Raw genomic sequence first — 21,027 nt, forward strand, 5'->3', positions numbered from 1 at the left:
ACGATATTTTCTATGTTTCTTCGTGCTAGACTACTTTATTACGAAAATTCGATTGATTCTGTTACGAAGAGCTTCCGTATAGCTGTTGATTTTTTCGCAGATCTTGTCGTCCTAAACTTCGATTTCAATTGTCGGATACAATCGTAGTTTTAATCAGTGTATTCAGATAATATTTGTAATTATTACAACTTTATGCATTTATTCCTGTAAATAATCAAAGGCAATCGATATATTCGATTCTTTTTCAACAAAATATTCATCAAATTACACGGTAGCTGTAAGTGTATCTGTAATTGCATCATCATACGATAAAAGTACGATGGTGTAAATTATAAAATAGAATAAATAAATCATGAAATTATGGAACATTGATAATGGTAGGCTTCGAATATCAAACAAATTTCAAAGAACAATTCGATAAAAGAAGACGATCTGTGATACTGGAACGCGTTAAACGCTAAAAGATCAGGTCAAAAGGCGAGCGTGAAGTCGTGGTTTTTCACGGACAAGCACGATCGAGGACACGTGGAGAGAGGGAGCGGAACGTAATATTCACGAGCGTAACTTTTATCGTCTCGTGGACATTCTCACGTTGTTGCTGGCGGCACGGGGCTTATGCGAGAGGAGCATCGGCGCGTGTGGGCGCTACTTTACGACGGAAAGCCGAGCAACGCCGATCGTTTTACGCGAAAACGACTTTTTGCCTTGTCCGACCGTGCGTGCGGTCGTCTCATTCGCCTCCGTAATAACGAGCCACGATGCCTGAACGTGATCCGCCCCGAGGATCGAGCGTACAGAAGCTGCCCCGAGGATTATTGCCGCGCGAGTCTATTGTGTCGCCGGAGAATACCGCTCGCGAGCCGATCGTCTCGGTCTCAACCTCGAATCGACTCTCGACGGCACTGTTAATTTTCAATTAACATTCCGCCACACATTTTTTCCACGTGCAACTTAATGTATTACCGATTGGCTAATAACACGTTGCGAGAGTTAATTAAGCGTGATCGACGAGCGAATCCTCCTTCAGAGAATTTATCAAATTGTACGTGGTGAAATGTCGTCGGTGAACGATATGAGATGGGTGTGCACTTCCCGATCGAAAGAAAGCCAGCTAAGAGTAAGAGTTACAAAGTAATTAGTTTGAAACGCGTGTGATTTTGAAAGAAATAACCGCTCGCTTGAGCAAATAAGTATTTTATTCGTAGCGTGGAAACTTTCGATATCATCTGGAAGGAAGAGGTTTAATTTATACGTACTATTTTCCTATTTACCACGAATAGTATATATTATACTTTGATCAGCTTACAATTAAACGGTCTGTTGTGATTAGAGAGTTGCATTCGTTACACAACGTGGCTGGTTCCTTTGTCAGCGGATAAAAGTGTATAATTTTCGAATAATCAATTCTTACGCGTGAAATAGCTACTTAATCCCGTCCTGTGTAACGTAGTGATCAATTTTCTATTTCATCATCAATATTCCCCTAACGCTATTCGCAAGTAAGATCTTGCAAACGAATGCATGTGTACATAGCCACACTTGTTAACTCGAATACCGAGAATATCAGAAAGAAATTGAAGAGCATTTTCAATATTTTGAAATAAAAACTTTCTCCGATCGCCTCTTGGAATTTAAACGAACACGTCTAAAATATCCGCACGGCTCTATTCAAAAAGAGAAACATCATCGTAGATGTCGAAGATCGTAAGATATCGAAACGAGAAATTATTCACGGTTTATCAATGCCGAGAGACGTCCCTGAAGTCGTTGCCGTGCACGATTACAAACGTCGATTAATCGAATCGTTCGAACGTTCCACGCGTTTCCGTGTCTGACAGCACAGAAATATTTAGATTGATACTAGCCGATGGCGGCTTTGGTTAATTTAAACGAATGCCTCAGATTAAATAACAATACCGATCTGTACGTGACTTCGATACAGTCCCGTGTAACGAAGGGGTGCACGAACGACCATTATTATTCCCGGTGAGCAGCTGCAGTCGTGCTCGCAATAATAACAATGTTGGACAAGTATATAATACAGAAAGAGAGTGGCAGCAAACGTTGGTCTGCGCGACGACGAGATCCTTGAGCCGCGAATAAGGATTTATCAGGTACGTAGCAGATCCACAAATAAATCGTCGATCGACGAGGAAATCGTTCCTACCAGCGGAACGGTCTGTGTCGTACATGGCAGATACCTCTTCGATAATCGAGCAAATATCGAGCGCGAGTTTACACGATAGACAACCTCGTTAGCAGTCTTCAATCTCTTTTAGATCACTTTCAAGGGATTCTCAACCGCTTACTACCGCTTATTCGTTCCGACCGCTTTAAACGTTAAAATATTAGGTCGCGCCGTAAACAATTTCCTATCTTTCTACGAAATTTCAAAACGTACGAATTTCATACGAACGAATGACGCGTCGTCCGCGATTTCAACAGAATGACTTAAGAACAATTACGAGACCTCGCAAGCGTTTCCAACGGCACGTTTCAAACAGAATTTTCATCAAACATCGACAAAGCGTCTATACAAGATCGTCGACGAACGATAAATGGCACCTCCACGATATATCGTTCCTTATTTAGAAAACATTCAACCGTGGGATGAAAATAGCAACAGATGTCGCGTAACACCTTTCGCATCCGGTTGTATTCTTCGACGCGCGGAATATAATTTTATCTGGTGGAAATCGAGACTCGGGCAAACAGTTCGCGCGCCCCGTGAAGTTGAGAACGTATACGGCCCCGCGGTCGAATACGTGTAGAAGCGCATCCAGTTGCGGTTTGCACAATACCATGCCCGTATCCCATAGAAAATCAACGGTTCGATTCTGTCGTACAAAGACCCGCCATTTGTGTCCCGTTAAAACTACGATTTTATCTGATTCGGGGGATGTCCAAGACCACTCCGGAAGCTCGTTCAAGAGGAAACGAAGACGTCGAGTGCCGTAGCGAAGGTCGTCGCGAAATTCCAACGGTGTTAAGGTCGATCGTCGCAATCGTTCGTAAAGAGAGCGCAACGTCGATAAATCCGGTGTCGATCAAAGCTATGGTTGAGCAATTCCCTCGGCGAATCGTTTCATTCAACTGAAAATACGTTTGTGTTGAATTGGTGTGAGCAGCGATGGCATTCTAAAGGTTGAACAGACGTATCCTCTTGGACATCGCGGCCGCGCTGCCTAACGATCGTTTTAACACTTGCGATAATTACAGGGGAAACATGGAGTAACATTTCACAGAACAGCGCAGTATTTCATCGTGAACGTTGGGAATAGATGTCTCGTCTCTTCGTAGAATTCCTCTGTCGAGTTTACTCTAAACGAATATCTATTTAACGACATTAGAAAAATTGTATCCTGCGTGTCGAGCATGTTTCAACACTTGGGGCAAATTGAAATCGCTTACGATATACGTATACGTTTTGTTATAAATATTTGTTACAAATATCTGTCAGGTAATTTGTAACATCTTCATTAGATAATCGTATAATTTATGTGGAAAACGCGTCGATTCTCTCAATATTAATTTCGAGAAACTAGAAACTGAGAAAAAGTGGAGTTGCGATCGGCTTGGCTTCTAAGAGGCTCGTACTACGATTCTTTGCATCGGGAGTAGTAAAATTCAGATTCACGAGATACGCACTAAACCGACTAATAAAATGATCCAGATCCTAGTCTTAAAATACACTGTACGCACGATCATCGTGTTCCATCATACCGAGGCATAATTTACGTTTCCATCACGAAGCAAGAGTACATTCGTTGGTCGAGCGATGGCGTGGATCCTGTAGCTTTTCTCAAGCAGCGTCGTTCCTTTCTACTTCGAGTCTGTGCCCTCACCAGGACGGCCCGTTAATTTGTAGGGCCGTCGAACCGCTTTTTGTCGGCGACGCCGAGACCGCGAACTCGAGTTTTGACACATTTTGACACGAGGACCACACAGAGCGCTGCTAGCCGCGCCAGAAAACATCACTCGCCCCCGACGAGCCTCGAGTCGGGGGACGAGTATCTCCACCGAGAGCTGGAGACGCCCGATAGACGCGCAAGAACCTGGCCACCGTCTACCGGATAAGTTATTAGCGGCGCCCGGGAAAGAAACCACGCGAATATCAATGCTCCCCCGAACTTACCCCGTTCCGCGATGTATTTATTACCGGCGACCGACTTTTTCCGTTCTCTACGCGCGCCAGAAGATCACGACCGAGTTATTGCCTCTGTGTGTCGCGTCCTTTACGTTGGACAGGGTCCCCTTCGCTGTACCAGGTTCTTTCAACGAGTCAGTCTCGTCGGGATGAACAGTGGGCCGGCTCGTGCTCACACGGACGCATCGAATATGGGCTACGACGTCTCAGAGAACGCGTCGTTTTGCGCCTGTTGTTAAATATTGTATGAGTCGCGGGACTTCTTGCTTACTGTTAGAAGATCGCTGATTGGAATTTTGGACGAGTTGCTAGGTCGCGCAGCGGGAAAGTGAATTAACGTCGATTTTGTTCCGACGAGACACCGGTGTTCGGTTATAGCTTGCCAATTAAAAACAACCAGATGAAATCTATTCTAATTTCTAAAAGACAGCAGTGTCTTCTGGACAATTAATCACGCTGATGCGAGAAGAATTTGTATTTCAACGAGCTGTTATATTTAGCCTTAGCTCATTAAGACCTAATCTATGCTAGACAGTTCGTATCAAGGGGAACCTGCCAAGCGAATCTGCGCAATCTCAAAGTTCGTGAAATACCGGTCGTCGAATAAACATAAATCATAACTGGCTCGAAGAAACCACGACACCAAGGTATACGGTGACCAGCCGTTGTCCGAACGGACGTTTCAGGAGAACCGTCGATCTAGCAGGAACGTGGAACGTTGACCTCGGCCCGTGAATCGAACGGCGTTCCCGGGGACTCGTAACAGAATCGCCACTGACCTCAGGCAGGTACGAGGTGTTAGACAAACAGCTGGCCCGAGCGCGCACAAAGACGCGTTTTATACGCTCTCGGGGCCTCGCCGGTATTACATACAGCTCTCACAGGGCCTTACCAACACGTACGTGGATCGAGAAGGACGAACCATGCGCGAAAGAGAGGAGAACGAACCAACGGGGTGGACAGAGGGGGGCATCGTCATGGACGAGAGAAGAGACGACGAGATGGGTATGTAGGAACGTCGAGTACGAGTCACGGAGCTTCTCTTCTCTCGCCTCGCACAACTTGCCAGCTTCTCCTCTTTCTCTATCGCGTACCACCTTGCGCCGCATTCCAGCACGGTAAATCGCTCGATGTAGCGACCACGTGTCCCACGATCGAAAATTGACCGCGATTCTCTGCCTTAATCCGAGGAGATTGAAAATAGTTTCCGAATTCGAGAGCAAACGGTCCCTGTTTTCCGTGTTTGGTAACAGCCTGTCGGAAATCGAGGAGAATTTGGGCGAAGATCGGACGGTGTGGAAACACCTGTTACTGTCATCAGAACATGATGACTGGAACATTCCTTTCGGGGATTCGTGACGTTTGATGATATTTTTGGTATCATGTGCGATGGATGTAGGTTAAGTGGTTCTTTGAGATTCTTTCTAATATTCCTAGAATATGGGGAAACGGATACATCTCTGTTCATAAGCGTTACGGCTCTTACGGTAAATTAGATAAATCCGAAGAATCGTTGCAAACTTGTTAAAAATCATTGAAATTATTAGCCTAGTTGAATTGGATTTATATTCTTCTCGCGTGATCCTCGTCTTATTGAATTTTGTCCAGTACAGGACGCGTGTACGAAAGAAGAATTGCTGTTCACCGTTCCAGTTTCCTTCCCTAAAGCATCGAAGCTTCTCCTCCCCATAAATTATCCAAATTGGAAACAAACGATTCGAAACAACTCTCAGATTTCCAAGCTCACCACGAACGCTACCCTTTTGCCGGGCTCGACTGGTATCAATTAAAATACAATAGTGAAGAGAGTGAATATATAATGAAGTGGACGTTACGCCGGACCACGTACTAACGTTGTACAAATGGTCGGTCAGAAAACAAGGAGAGAGGGCTGGCTACGACGGACTGCAGGTTCCCATGACTCGCCCACGCCGTGTGGAAGGTGCTCGGCGATGTCGTCGTCGCTCGTCGTCGGGGGCATAAAAGTGTCCGAAGACCGAGACCCGAAGATCTCAAGTGCCGGACCACCTTGCACGCCGCGTGGGCGATGGGCTCGCGAGTAGTTAGCTCGCGCAAGTTGCCCTTTCCTCGAGTTAAGAGGCACCCAGTTATCGAAGGGCAATCAAAACTAGAGCAAGTAAACTAGAGTCCTTACGATTTTAAACTTTGAAATTTTTAAAGTTTACATTTCCCAACTATATGATATACGATACGTTTTCACTTTTAAAATTACATTTGAATATTTTATCTGTGCATGTAGAATCGCGTGATTGACATGTATACTTCTTAGGCGTGAGCTCATCGTCGTAAAAGCTGTATATAACTGCGTTATAAAAAAGAAAAATTGTTGTAGGAAAAATGTAAAGAAGCGAGACTACCTTGGAGAAACTTCTTTTTATCACTACGCGAGCTATAAAAATCATATAAATAGCTCTCAGTAATTTTTGTTCTTTTTTCTGACGATTCTGACTCTACAAATCTAATATCTTTAAAATTTGGGAAACTTTTTCTCGAAGGAAACCGTTATTAAAGATATTACGATAACTAGATTGATAATTAGTACCGGCAGATCGCACTTGGCCCGATAAAATTGGATAGAATCAGGGGTGCGTGTTACAGTTCACGATTTTATCTTTGCATCTTCCGCCCACGTGTCCTTGCTTCTAAAAGCACGATACGGATAGTACTCGGCGTAACATAAATTGTGCTGGACGATGGAATTTCATTAATTCCACGCGAGCAATACGCGCGTCGTGTCCGGAGCCGACGATGATCGTGCGAACACAATGTCACGACGGAATCCATTCTGTTATCAAGGTGTAATCCTAAACATACGCGTGCGACTGGTCGCGGTATTAATGAACAGCGACGCGAGGCGAACATTAATCTTACGAGCTAGGGATTCGTAATATTACTTCGGCTTCCCACCATCCAGGCGATATCTAAAAGCGAGAATCCTGCAGTTCGTTGCGGCCAGATAAACGAGTGATTAGTGTTCGTTCTGGTGAGTTTGCGTTTTCTGGAACATCACGTTCCTGTGGGCGTCGAAAATGTTATCCACCGCTCGAGGATCCCTGACAATTAAACACCCGTTGCCCCTTTGAGAAAGATCTGACGCGTTACATCGTTGGCATTAAGCGAAATTTCCATCTTTCTTGAAAACTAACCATTCTTCCCTGAAAAATGGCTCTTTAGCAATAAATCGATGTGGCAATTTGTAGGCATTTCTCCGCTCGAACGGGAGTTATCTTGGCAAAAATAGTCGCGTGAATGGGTATTGTCAAGTTGAGTGAAAGGTACGTCTGTGGCGACTACACGTGGTAAATTGATAATTTTGTATGCTCGCTGCGAGTTACTGGTAAATCTAACGTCTACAAAAATGGTAGATTACCTTAAACAATTTGCGATAAAAGTTCATGGGAACCTAAATGGAGTGTTACCGTCTGTAGGATTAAGCCTCTATATAATACGCAAAATTCAGCCTTAAGTTTTACACGTAGTAATTGAACTGGTATATTACGAGTCACTGTTACGATTGGCTTCGTTCCACTTTCCAATTTCCAATTTCAGATTGGTTTCAAATTTTACCGACAGCGATGTTTCAAAATGATTTGTATAACGCGCACGACATATGTATACGTAAAAATACGTAAGCAAATGTCCAAATACAATCGTGTGCCATTGCGTAGGTATACGTTCTTGTTTTCAAAGAGAAAGTATCAAAGATGGAAATGCGATTTAAGTAACGCTGTAACAAGCTTATATCTGTAATTAGAGAGAACGAAGGGGTTTGAAGATACCCGATAAGAAGATCGCGCCCTCTCCGCGTGAGAGTTTCATCGCCGCCAGTACTGGGACGCGATTCTCTCCGCGTAAGTAATTTATCGTTACTATTAAAATATAGCCTGGTCGTCGTCGCGGTGGGTACGAGCTGTTATGGCCGAATATAACCATTTCTATGGGTGCACGAGGCGTCCACCGTGATTTACAATGCCCGGGGAGTTATGACGCGACGCGACGTGCCCACACTCGCGTTCTCATACGCTTCGTTCTCGTGCGGTCGACTTCTTCCCGCGGAATTCTTCGTCCCGAGGGTTCTGTCAATCGAGAGACCTTTTCGCCTGGGAATCCCAATTTTCTCCACGAAACAAATGGTTGCGTATATTCGTTATAAAAACACGTATTCGTGTGACTGAAATCACGCTCAATCACGGTTCAAATATAATAGAGGCTCAACTACAGATGCGCACATTCGAAGCCGAGGATTAATTTGTTCGCGCAAACAGTAAAGATAAATGAGATTTTAATCGAAATTTTTCAATTACGAAGACACATCGAAGAACGAAGCTTCTTATGGGAATGGATTCTTAGGATAATTTCCATCGGTGTAATAAAAAAAAAAAGAAAAAGAAAGTAAAATCTAAGAGGCAGACACGAGCACATCGATCGTTGCGATCGACAGCGTCCGTCGTGAATCGTCTGGCGTCGTTACGCGTGCGTTCTCGAATACGAAGAGGTAAAATACGGCCCAATAAAAGGGCACTTTGACACAGTCCCGTGAACACTGGCTGCCCATTGTTCGGAAGAACTGAACGATCACGACCGCAAAGTTGGTCCGTACTCTGGCGTGCCACAGCAGTTAACGCGAAGAAGGACGAGCAAAGGGAATACGAAACTCGCGAGACTTTTTCACGCCCGGTTTCCGTGCATCGTAAAATCGATCTTGAAAACAGCTAACGTTCGTGCTTGTACCAACGTGTACCAACAAATTCGTACGTCCTTCCAAAGAATTGCACCGGCCAAAGTCAACCAGAATGATTATGTTCGAAATATATAATGTTTTATGATATACGACAAATTTGATTATTCTAGATTAGCAGACTTCGACGTTGAATTGTTCAAAATGTCGAAGCTGAAATGACCGAAGTAACACCATCCCACTTGTATCATCCCTATTTATCGCAATTATCTTCCGCCAAAGATGTGTACGTCGCTTAAGTCTTTTTTCTTAGATTCTAATCATAATACTGTTGCAAAATTCGAATTCAAAGGCGACAAAGACACGCATAGCCGCGATACAAGCGGACTAAGATGAGGAACGGTGCTCGATGCTTTCAAGCGGCCGTAAAATCGCCCTATGAACGAGGAACGACGAGAATTCCGCGTGGCATCAATGACATTTCGACAGTTAACGTCAAGATTATTGACGCCTGGCTCGAGACCGCGGATGAATCCCGTTGGGAGGTGCGGGACGAACAATTTCACTCGCCTCGTCCAGGCGAATCCCTTTCGTGCCGCTTCGAACGGGTTCCATCGTGAACGCACAACAACGGCTGTCGTCAACGGGGTGACGAGTTTTCACCTTTAGTGTCAATAAATATGGTGAAAGGCGGCGGAGCCAGCTCGGTGCCGATAAGACTTTTTTTCGCGACTTCCCAATAAATTTCCTTGACGTTGATCGCGCCGCGTCCCATAATATGATCGTTTACTGTACATCGACAGCCCGCCGGAGTGCAGCGTTCCCACTCCTTTGAATACTTCAATTTGGTCAACATACGCCGTTGTTGTCGCCGTCAATGCAAGATTCACTGCCCGTGAGGCGAATAAAAGACTCCGCCGGTACTTGTAATATATACTACACCCCCTTTGACTCGAATTTCGAAGCTGTACTCGTTCCCTGTGTAGTTGTGTTACGATGTCTTATCGAATCATTGGTAAAGTTTACAAATTGCGCGCTGGTGAAAGTTTTGACATTGTATCGCTTTATTTTTTAGAGAAACGTATATATAAGTTATTTAAAAATAAAAGCCTTTAACTTCTATTTGTCAATTAGATAGTAAATTCGAGCATAATTGCTACACGAAATACACTAGGAAGTTCAGTCGCGATATTAAGTATCCTGTAATTTACTAATTTTACGTCAAAAGAAAATTAAAAGCAAAAGCATAAAGGAGGTTAAAAGAAGTTATTAAAATCTACAACATTTTCTCAGTTAAAACTAACTTAACTAATTAGTACACGTCTACAACGATCTATCGAGGTATATGTACCAAAACAAATATTAAATAATATACAAGTAACTCGTCCTAACCGCGATTCAACACCAGTCGAATATAAATCTCTCGAAGCGGTGGCGAATTCCACCAAGTTCATTTCCTATACGTGGACAATATCGACGTCGATATCTATCCGCGATTCCTGCTGATTCAAGCTCCTCTCGCGTGCACATTGGTCGCACGGAATTCCGCGATTTCACGTCCGTCAAACGGGATAGAAGCGGCGGATCCGAGCGTTTATCGGAGGATACGCGTGATCGACGATCGATCGGTCGCGCCACGAGATCCCCCTGGCGTGTTACGAATCCTGCCAATCACGGGAGTGTAATCGATATCGAGCCCGGAGGAGGGCATCGAGTCGATACGATCGACTCCGCCCCGGGCGTGTCGCCGGCCTGCACGATTTATAATGTTAATATCCCGGAGCCAGGTTCCACGCTTTTCTCCCGTCCTTTCCCCTCCGTCTCTCGTTTTATTCTGCTTTTGTGCTGCGTCCTTCTCGTTCGTTGCGCCAGCAGAAAGAGGAGACGGCCAATCATTCCGTGTATCTCGAGCCCGGATTAACGAGAAGTCAGTTTCACAATTTGATATTGTGGATCGAACTCGCGGTAATTAAAGGATCTTCCTATAATTGACTGAATCGATATTGCGCTTCGACGATCATCGAACCTCGTTTCGCATAATCTGGTGCAGGATGGAGCTATCTTTTTCTCGACTAAGCAATTTATGAGATATCGAGGTGGTATTTGCGTTGGATGGAATTTAAATTAGTTTATGTTCGGTTTTGATACGAATGAGATAGCGATAGGTTTCATTTTTTAAATAGATTGTAATTTCATAAATTAAAAACTATATAAATGCTGTAGCATTAGTTTGTAGTGTTTGAGTTATTTTATAGAAAAATCGTATTAGTATAGGTTAAAGTAACGCGATTTCTAGAGAATTATGTATTAAGTATCGTTTTCAGTAGGAGGAACTCGAAAGAGTTACATAATTACGTAGTTGCTCAATTTAATAGCAGCGGATCCAATTTAAAATAACGCGCCATATTGTTTGCCGGTACGCATGTGGCGCCGCAAAAGAAGCAACGTCATGGTCGTGATAAATAAAAAATTAGGCTATGGTTACAGCGCGTGAGTGTTTTTATGAATTGAATATCTTATATCGAAGTGTATACATTCTTACAAATCTTTGGTGTCCTTCACGTGTTTATCAAAACACTTATCCGCTGTAACCATAGTTTTTATCGTGTGATATTTCAGAAATACATAACATCATATTGCAATGTAAGGGAAAAAGAAAGTGATTGCGAAAGAAAGGAAAGTATTTGTATATCGTTAAGAAATGTACATTAATTTAACGTATCTTTCGTTATAAACAAAATATCTTACCTTCGATATATTCCTCAGGATACAAAAATCGATCGAGTTACAGCATAATTACTCCGGTTTCGCTGCTGACTGCGTTTACTACATTTCGTCCAACCGCTCACTTCGTTTGTTGCAGTGCTTTCCTTTGCGACGAAACACCATCCACATTCACGTATGTAATTATGAACAATTATATTTCTTTCGTAGTTCACTGAAAATGTATCGCAACCACGTTTTCGATCCGGTAATCGGTATCATCGTACGAATTACGCACATATTTGAATATACATCGTAAAATATCTCGTATTCGAACCGAGCAACACGCACGAGCAACAAAACTGTCAACACAACAATGAATCCCGCGAGATTTAGTTCGCTATGTATGTCTATGCGCACGACGATCTATAAATTTAAACTACTGCGCAGTTTCGGATAATGGTATATTCAGTGTAATATGTCGTTCCGTTGTCTGAACATAACGCGAATATTAACGTGTTATTTTATTGTATTATTCAGGTTTTTCGCATCGTGTGTGACGTGATATTAATATCAAAGTTATGGTTACAGTGAACACGCGTTCTGACGACCGACAGTGTTAACGAATAAGGAGTCTAAACAACGAAATGCATGAAATGTAAGTAGCTATTCTCATAAGAATATACATTGGCTTACATAGGTACTTGAACGCTTACTATAGAGAACTTTTGTGTTACGAAAAACGTTTTGAATTTTCATTCTCACCGTAATGAGACACGAATATCATGGTTGTTTGGTCAAATTTGAAACTAATCTGGATATGCAGGGGGGATTTCTTGTTTGTTTGGTATATTTTGACAAAATTCATATATTATAATTGCAAATCCTTTAAACGATTCTGCTTCTAATTTGATAGAAGCTAACCTACCTAACCTATCACTTTTCACTCAATATAAAAATAGAATTTCGTTCACACAATTCTACAAATTTCCCAAATTCTTCTTTCGTGTAACACATGCATATAATATATCCGTAAAAGATCTCTGCAAGTGTTTGAATACTTTCGTGATACTGTATACTAATATTTGATTGTTTTTATGAATACACGTGCACATCATTCACATCTACGCACAACAGTTCGTCAAAACGTGTATCCAGTGTAACAATAGCTTGATATCGCTTGACCTTGTGATCAGGTAAGTGAATAAAATACCTAACAATAATTGTGATCGTGTAAGAAACAATGGATAAAACGGATTTTTTTAATCGCGAACATCGGTCGCGGCGACCATATTTGTGTTTCTCACGACTCGGTCACGAAGTGACTTGCAAACGTCGCGTTACAAGTGCACTCGTTGGTGGTTCAATAGTGTAACGCCTTTTTAGCCGACCTACCTTGGGATGGATGAATGTTTATCCGCGTGTTGAACCGTGCTGGAAACTCTCGTTCGACCTCCACTCCTGGAGCCACTTGAGGGTGCTGCGCCTACCGAAGAATGGAACACCGACGAAGGAATCTCTGAAAGGATGAAGAACTCTAAATTTGAGCCAATAGTCGGAGAACGTGGTGGGCGGTGTGCTGAGTTCCAGATTCACAATGGTCAAGATATGTATATCCGAGTACGAGGTGAGTCGTATATTTCAAGCTTAATTGTCTGCATTATTGTTTTTATTGGTTATACTTTTTTAGAATTGGCCTTAGAAAATAACCTTAACACGTTGACTGCTGTACGAATTTGTCACATTCTAAATGTTTTAAAATTTATTACTGATATTATTAATATATACGCGTATAAAAAATCGAAAGTACCTATCTTTTGTACCTAGTGTTAGAAGTGCAACAAAATGTAATTATATCGTAAAAGGATCAAAGTTGTTATATTATGTATATTTGATTAATTACGATACGAGAGAGAAAGAAGACTTGCGTATTAGTTTTTACGATAACTATTTCATTAAACGATAAAATTGCTTAAACATTTTTTGGCAAATTTATATATCATTACCTTATCGTAAAAAGCATTGGAAGTTTGATGAATGACAGTTGCTTATTTCACTTGAATAATTCAATTAGTTCTAACATCATCACGCAAACTACATGCATATATAGTAATCGATGTCCCTCACGGCAGTCAGCGTGTTAACGATGTACCTATATAACACAAGAATTATTCAATGCGCTATAACCAAGTTCTGTAATATTTCGTTTACGATCGTTCGAATGCCAAATTAAAAGCAAATAAGTCAAAAGCGACTGGGGAAACTAAATCCACCGGGGGGCAACAAAAGCTACGTGTGTGTTGGAAGTAGGTTACACGTGCAACGCATCGTCAGTAATGTGCGAACATAAATTCTACCCTATTACTTTCCATGCCTGCGGTACTTCATCTTGTTATGAAACACAACCCTGATCTTACCATGCAATAATACATCAACCGCACAATATCTCTCGGGGTAGCTTCTCTACATGTATCCAGTTCCCATGTACACGCACACATATACGTGGCAAAAAGGATAGGTTCTCGTTCACAAATTAAAACTCGCGGTTAAGAAGATTCTCGTGCTCCAAAATCAGGAAAAATGAGGACATTTACAAGACGAGGTTACAGCTTAGCCCTCTTGAACGTTGTTCGCTCCGCTATCCATACCTATATTTCTGCCTGAATCTCGTCGAGCTTAGGGTCAAGGCGAAGCTTCTTTAGGAGTAGCCAGCGTTAATACCAGAACGACGATCGACGCGACACAAGGGAGGTATGTGAAAATGAAAAGGGTGGTTTCATTCGGTATAAACAGTAAATTAGCATTATAGCGGCATTACCGATGTTGTGACACCACCTTACACGCGTACGGATCATCCTTGGCAACTCGGTATGCGTAGGATCAGCTCTCTCTAACTCTGATTTATGCTACGCCACTCGCCGATGTACGCTGTTTATTCCTTATACCGTGGACACCGAGTTTCGTGTAATTTACGATGTCATCCCGACGTCTTGTAAGATAGTTCTCGACTCCTTTGTCTATTTTATTGACGATTCATCCTCGTAGACGTGCGTTTTAAGATTGCATCAAGAATTCGATGTTTCTCGTATTTTGGGAGATTCAGTCGATACAGAGGTAAGAGTTTAAATTGAAAAATCTGTCAAGAGATTAAATTCCCACTTATTAATATCTCTATCTAAAGAGATATTTAAAGAAAATTGAAAGTAATCAAAGAATTCTTTCTATTCCGAAGAAACTCGCTTCTCCTATTTACCAAAGTTCCAGTTTGTTCGTAAAATGAGATATACCTTACGTTGACACATATCCTGCCAATGTGACGTCGATCATTCCCGATTATGAACGAAGAAAAAGTGATCGCGGAGGTCGCGTTCTTAGCGGAGGCGGCGACGAAGAACGAAGGGGTACGGTGCAGAGACGCGAGGAGGTATGGGAAGGTACAAATTGCAGGATCGGGTATCGGACGGAGTAATTAATTAAATACAATAAAGTTAGGTCGACCCTCGTATCTGAGATCGACCACTCCTCCGCTCGACCGTTCAGCTCGCATCCAGCCGTCCTCGGTCTCGATGCGCTCGAAACTCGCGGAATACCGAGAAAAGGACGGCGTCATTAAACGTTCGCCTCGCGAGTCGATGATTTTTGACTCGGTTCGATCTACGACGAAGGTTCCGCGAATCGACGAGATTTCGCGGGGCTAGAGAGAGATCGACATAGGAAACGAAGAGGATAAGAAACTCGTCTCTCCGGCTACGTACGCTTAGTTCGATAAACCACCGAGGATCGTAGATCTTTGAGCGGTGCATTTATTACTTCGGACGACACAGGCGTAGACATCGATTATCATCCTACGTAATTTATCTCGGTATATTAGCTCGATGAGTTATTCCCCTTGTAACCCGATGCGTTAGTCGCGAACCAAGCCACGTGTGGAACCGCGCGAGCTGGATTCGCGTGCACGCGCGTCTTTCCGAGTAAGATATCGAGAAGGTCCACGCGAGAGGGTAATTGTGCCAATTTACCAGGGTTTCCTGGTGCGTCGTAAAATCACGATATAGATAGCGTGGTGAAGGCTCTCGTTTGCTCGGACCCTCGCTGGGGTCAAGCGGACCTAGTATGTAAGTAACGTTTATCCGCGAAAGAAGCTCTCGCGTGGAAGGTTATATAAGCTTCGTCTTGGTTGTAGAACGAAAGGGGAAGAGACCTTTCAGGCTATCAGATAAAACCGGGATACTCTAGTGCACGAGATCCGCGGGGCGCAGTCCCAAGATAATTATAATAATTGGCCGATAAATCGATAATTAATCAGAAGGCTAATTACGAATTATAGTCGCGGCGAGACAATGCTTGGCATTGTTCGACCGGGACGCGTATGACTCAAGTGTGGGAAGCTAATGGGTCGTAAGGTAGAAAGTTATAGGTTGACCGGTTCGCAATCAGGTTTTCTTCCTTTCTTTTTGTTTTTCCCTTTGTTTATTTTCGTTTTGCTGGGCATTGGCTGGCTAGGCAATGATACCAGGTATATCACGCACGCGCGCATCTGCATCGATCTCTGGCTCGTGATTAACGTAACTCGACCTCGAAGGCATCGGTCGGAATCATGTGATTCATGCGTGAAGCTCGCACTTTCGACATTGTTTGCAACAGCCTCGCAGGTGTACCTAATTATACCAGATTAGTATCGTTCGTTACAATGCATCGTGTCGGTGCTAGCGATGCTGAAGATACCGAGAGACGGTCTGACTTTGTGTCTCCGTAACGCTGGTTCGCTGTCTCTCCGTGTTAATTGATGGGATTGGAGGATGGATCGTGTAACTGAATATTACCTCCGAATTTTAATTCGAGTTTGCGTTACACTCTAACCATTCTCCGGCATAGATTGTTATTACGGGTAGGTTTAAGCATCGTGCTGACTTAAAAGAATTGGCAATCATCATTTCTCAAATTTCACACGTAATTTACCATTCGAACGACTAATGTATGCAACAAAGCTTACGTCGGACACCTAAGCGTCACCTATGCATCCCCTTCTGCGTGCGAGCTCTTTCTCTCGCGGACGATCATTCGGGTTAGCTGAGAATAGCCTTCCCCGAAGCGGTGTTCAATCAAATAAATAATTTTTAGGGCGAGCTGGGCGGCGCGAAACCACCGCGGCATAAATTATCCACCGACGCAACTTGGAAGCGGCCCAGCTGCATATTTATACCTAGCGTTGCGTTCGTAGACTGCTACATTTTGCCACGAACCCCCCCTTGCGTGTGTAACTTTCTCTTTTTCGGTCGCTACCTCTCAGAGACCACAAACCTTGGTCTGGAACCATAAACCTCGTGTCAGCGGAAACGCTTCGGTCCATATCCACTACGGTTTCGTAGAAATTCTTCTCTACCGTGACCTACGAGCAAAAGTTGTTCTATAAAAGTTGTTGGCTCCAAGTAGCCAGAAAATCGCAACCCTACAGCCTTGCAGCGAACTTCTCGTGAATCATCGACACCTGCTCACCTCTCACGACTCCGAGCACTTATCGACTCGACCGGATTTACATTCGGAAGAACGATGATAGGTTCGATTTACAATTCATGGGGCTCGATGCTTGGAGAAGATAAAGATTCAATCGGATGGGTGGATGTTGGCGTTGAAAAGAGCGTGTTTCGTTATTGGATATATTTTCTTCTTTTTTTATCCCCATTCGTTTTTTGTCCGTTTTCTTTGTGAATCGATATATTATACGGAATAAGATTTACAAACTTATGCCCTGTATGTTCTCCATGTTATTCCGAGCAAGAATTATCATACGTGTATACGCGTTCTGATTCGATTCATCATCGTAACTAGGTTAAGCTACTTGTATAATAATTTATTTAACCCTCTATTTCGTAAAATTTTCTAGAAAAAAGATTCGCAAAAAAAGAAAGAAAAGAGAAAGAAATAAAACAGTCAGTCGATTCATTCATATTGATCATTCATATCAATTGATAAATATCAATTCATGTCTCGATAAATTGAATGGTTTCTTTGTTCAAAAGAATCTTCCAAATATACATGGTAGCGAAGTATGTCGATTTCGTCGAAGTAGCATCCTGTACGCATTTTTTAATTGAATTAATTCAGACGATATGAAATCCCCGTATCAATATACATTCGATACGAAAGTGCAAGTCGTTGACAAAAAGAATAACGTCAGAGCGGCAAGTGAGGAAGTCGGCCGCAGAATAAACGGCCAATGTTTCGCTATGGAGGACGTAGGCAGCGGTCAATGGTGGTGGTCGAAGTGGTCGCACGGTGGACCAGAAAAGCCGCGGCGATCCGTGGGTAATGCGCGTTCTTGCGTTCCTCATCATGGATGACGAAGCAAAGGTGCATGCCGCATCCTCGGGTTCACGTCTTCTCGTATAGTCATACGGTGCACCTAGGTATTAAGGTCGATTCACACTTAATAACACCGTGGCGAATGTAAAATTCGTATCCGTAACGAGGTTTCGAGAAACGTCGAATTTATTAAATTTCAGCGTATCGGAAGCGGGACAGAAATGCTGGCAAGCCATCCACGGGAAGCTGCATAATGGAATCACGTTCTCGCATCGTCTCATTTTGTTGATCTCGTGTTACGCGAAATCCGCGGCGAAGGATAATGCCATTAATCATTTCGTCTCACGGACACTCTCGGCATTCATTTCTGCTCTACCACAAACGTATTTCTATCCAGAATTTCCGGATTAGTCTGAAAACAGAACGTCTTCATCGTGCTATTCCAACGTGATCGATCATTTTTTCATCATATAAAACACCATTTTCATACTGTGTGACGATCCTAAACCACACCAAGATCGTCGTGCTCGATCGTTGAATAATTTTGTAGACTATTTGCGACGAGGAGGGAAGAGTCACGGAATTTGGCGAGATAACCGGCGACTTGGAGCGCTGAAAGCTCGGTTGAAAGAACGGACAGAAAGAAGAAGGAAGAAAGGGCTAAAGAGAAAAAGGGCCCGGTCGTAGTTCAGCCTGTGGCCCATCAGATAGCACCCGGTCTCTCTCTCTCTCTCTCTCTCTTCGTCTCTCTCCGAGAGCAAGGAGAGGAGATATTGGAAGAGGTCGAGCGAGGATGAAGGGGGAAAACGAAGGAGAGGAACGGACACTCGGGTTCAGGTTAGACGAGGAGAAGGAATAGATAGAAGGGGGTGTAGGATGAAGGCTGAAGGGGAAGGCAGGGTTGAAAGGGGTACATTGTTTGCCGAGCAGAGCCGATAATTCAGTAATGAACGTAACCGACGCGCGCCCGCGTTCAGGGCTATAATTACCGATACCACGTCGGATAGCGGATCCCTTAACTTCGGGTCCTGAAGCGCTACGAAGGAGCACGAGAGCGCAGGCGCGCGAGCGAGTATATTCCCTCGGTCTGTTCCCGGGCCCGTGGTCTTAGAATGGGCAGCTCTAAATTAATAAATCAATAGCCGGCCCCTTATCCGATCCGCGGGTGGGTGGAGTTTGTTTGTTTAAGAGCAGGATTTATTAATTTTTCGCTGGGTGGTACGTTCCTACGGGTCCACGCACTCCCGACGGTTATCTTCCACCTTCGCTCTCGCGCTCGCCTCTATCTCTTCCTTCCGTGTTCTTTATGCACGCGAGCTTCTTCCCTATTTTACGAGCCGATAGCTGCTTCGCGCATGCCAGCTGTTTCACACAGGTAGTCACTTACGTAGCTTTCGAAGATTTTGTTAAAATACTGCCACGTACTGGCCTAGAAGAATTGGGTTATCGATAAATTGGCAGTGGCGTTTGGATTTTTCACTTCTACAATGATATTACTAATCACGTTCGTTCCTTATTTTCTATAACAGATTTAGCTTATCATATATCGGTGGTTGATAAGACTTGTCTATTCAAATAAACGAATGCAGACAATATATCGTGTGTGTGATGTAAATTTGACATAGGAAATGGATTTACCAGCGCAATTGGAATCTCTGTTTGATTTTGAGAGCATTTAAAGACACTAGGTTAGTCGAAGAATTTTTATTTCTGCTGGAAACTGGCACCCATGAGGGGATGCAGCTAAGGGTCTTTGAGTTCTCGCGAGCAGTGCAGCCAGTGCCATCTCTCTATGGAGGCTTGAAGCTTCGCTGAACTACAGTGGGGATTTCTTGGGAAATTTTCGAGAACACTCCTAAAATATGAATTTCCCTATTACAATATTTGGTCACATTTCATAAGTTCGAATTTAAGCATCTTCAACGATGCATCAAATCTTTCTTATATTTTTCACTTTAAAGCGCATTGCATCAAATATGTTCAGTCGAAACAATCGAAACTAGAATTACTACAATTTCATTGCTACATCTTAAGAAACAATTCACGTAACAACACGTGCCTTTATAAATCTGGAATTTACTACTTTCGTTTAATTTTCACGCTACATTTTCACGATTAAAATTAGATCAAACGTCGAAACAATTAACAGAGCATATAAATTACCTATCTGATTTCCTAATAGAGCCATCGATACTCTTGCTAAAGATCCACAATCAATGGATTGAAATCGATCCATCGGATGCCTGAGGCGAGTTTGTGGAATAATTTGAATCCGATCGAGTCTCTGATACATCGATCGATCGATCTTGTGCCGTTTTCTTGCTCGAAAGAAACGTTCACGCTGCACACCAAGGATTTCTCTTAGCCGTCCGCGCCTCGTAATTCTCTCTCCGCTCGAATTCTCGCGATTCTCGCGTTGCTCGCGCGATAATGCTCTGCCCGTGGTGAGGTCTCGTTTCCTCGCATCGTCGAACCACCGCGGGACGCCTAATATACGATTGCATCGAGCCATACCTTTCTCTCGGCCGTTCATTCTTCCCCGCAGCACGTTGTTTGCTCTGTGGAAATATATATTTCTCATAAACTGGGAAACCTAGAGGCTCGACTTTCCATGGCTAAGAGTTTATGCTCCCTACGAGGATCGTTATCGATGCAAACGAATCAACGTGGGCCCCGTTTGATTTACTTCCGTTCTCGTATCTACAACTTCGAATTTCATCGGCCATCCGAAAGGACCGAGAGATCCTAAACGAAGCCGCGTTCCTTCACCGAGCAGAATTATGCTGCTCGTAAACCGGCAACCCATAGAGATTCGACTTTCTAAAGTGGCACGTTAAGTTTATAATTTTCCCCTAATCTTTATCTATACGTGTGTAAGAATCGAGCGTAATATTAAACATCTTTAAAATCGATCGAGTTCTCAAAAGTTTCTTCAAACGTCTATACAGTGCGATGCTGGAAAAATCTCTTTAAATAGTATAGTTAATAGTAAAGTATACCGCTCAACGACCAACGTTAATATGTTCATTTTTCTAATCGCGTTCCTTTATTTTTGATATTGCATCGGCTCTATCAGGAATAATCGAAATGTACGTTCCTCTCGAGAATCTTTTCGTTACGCGCAATAAAAATTTGATTTGTCACAAAAATATGGGCAAATCTTACCTCGTTATAG

At 43.1% G+C, this 21,027-nt stretch overlaps 1 protein-coding gene across 4 annotated transcripts in view; it reads left to right on the forward strand.

The window, feature by feature from the left end:
* Positions 1-2,092: 2,092 nt before the first annotated feature.
* Positions 2,093-21,027, forward strand: part of LOC122571611 — a 192,189-nt gene continuing 173,254 nt past the window's right edge. For 3 of the 4 annotated variants that reach the window (XM_043735580.1, XM_043735581.1, XM_043735578.1), the window contains exons 1-5: positions 2,093-2,114; positions 11,613-11,745; positions 12,141-12,207; positions 12,687-12,745; positions 12,936-13,176. In XM_043735580.1, the coding sequence (XP_043591515.1) occupies positions 13,147-13,176 (30 nt within the window). In that variant the 5' untranslated portion in view covers positions 2,093-2,114; positions 11,613-11,745; positions 12,141-12,207; positions 12,687-12,745; positions 12,936-13,146. Of the gene's footprint in view, positions 2,115-11,612; positions 11,746-12,066; positions 12,208-12,686; positions 12,746-12,935; positions 13,177-21,027 lie in introns of those variants that run through there. The other variant, XM_043735579.1, reaches the window with a different exon arrangement.

Source organism: Bombus pyrosoma, linkage group LG10 (genome assembly GCF_014825855.1).
Source record: "Bombus pyrosoma isolate SC7728 linkage group LG10, ASM1482585v1, whole genome shotgun sequence".
NCBI classification, from domain to species: Eukaryota; Metazoa; Arthropoda; class Insecta; order Hymenoptera; family Apidae; genus Bombus; species Bombus pyrosoma.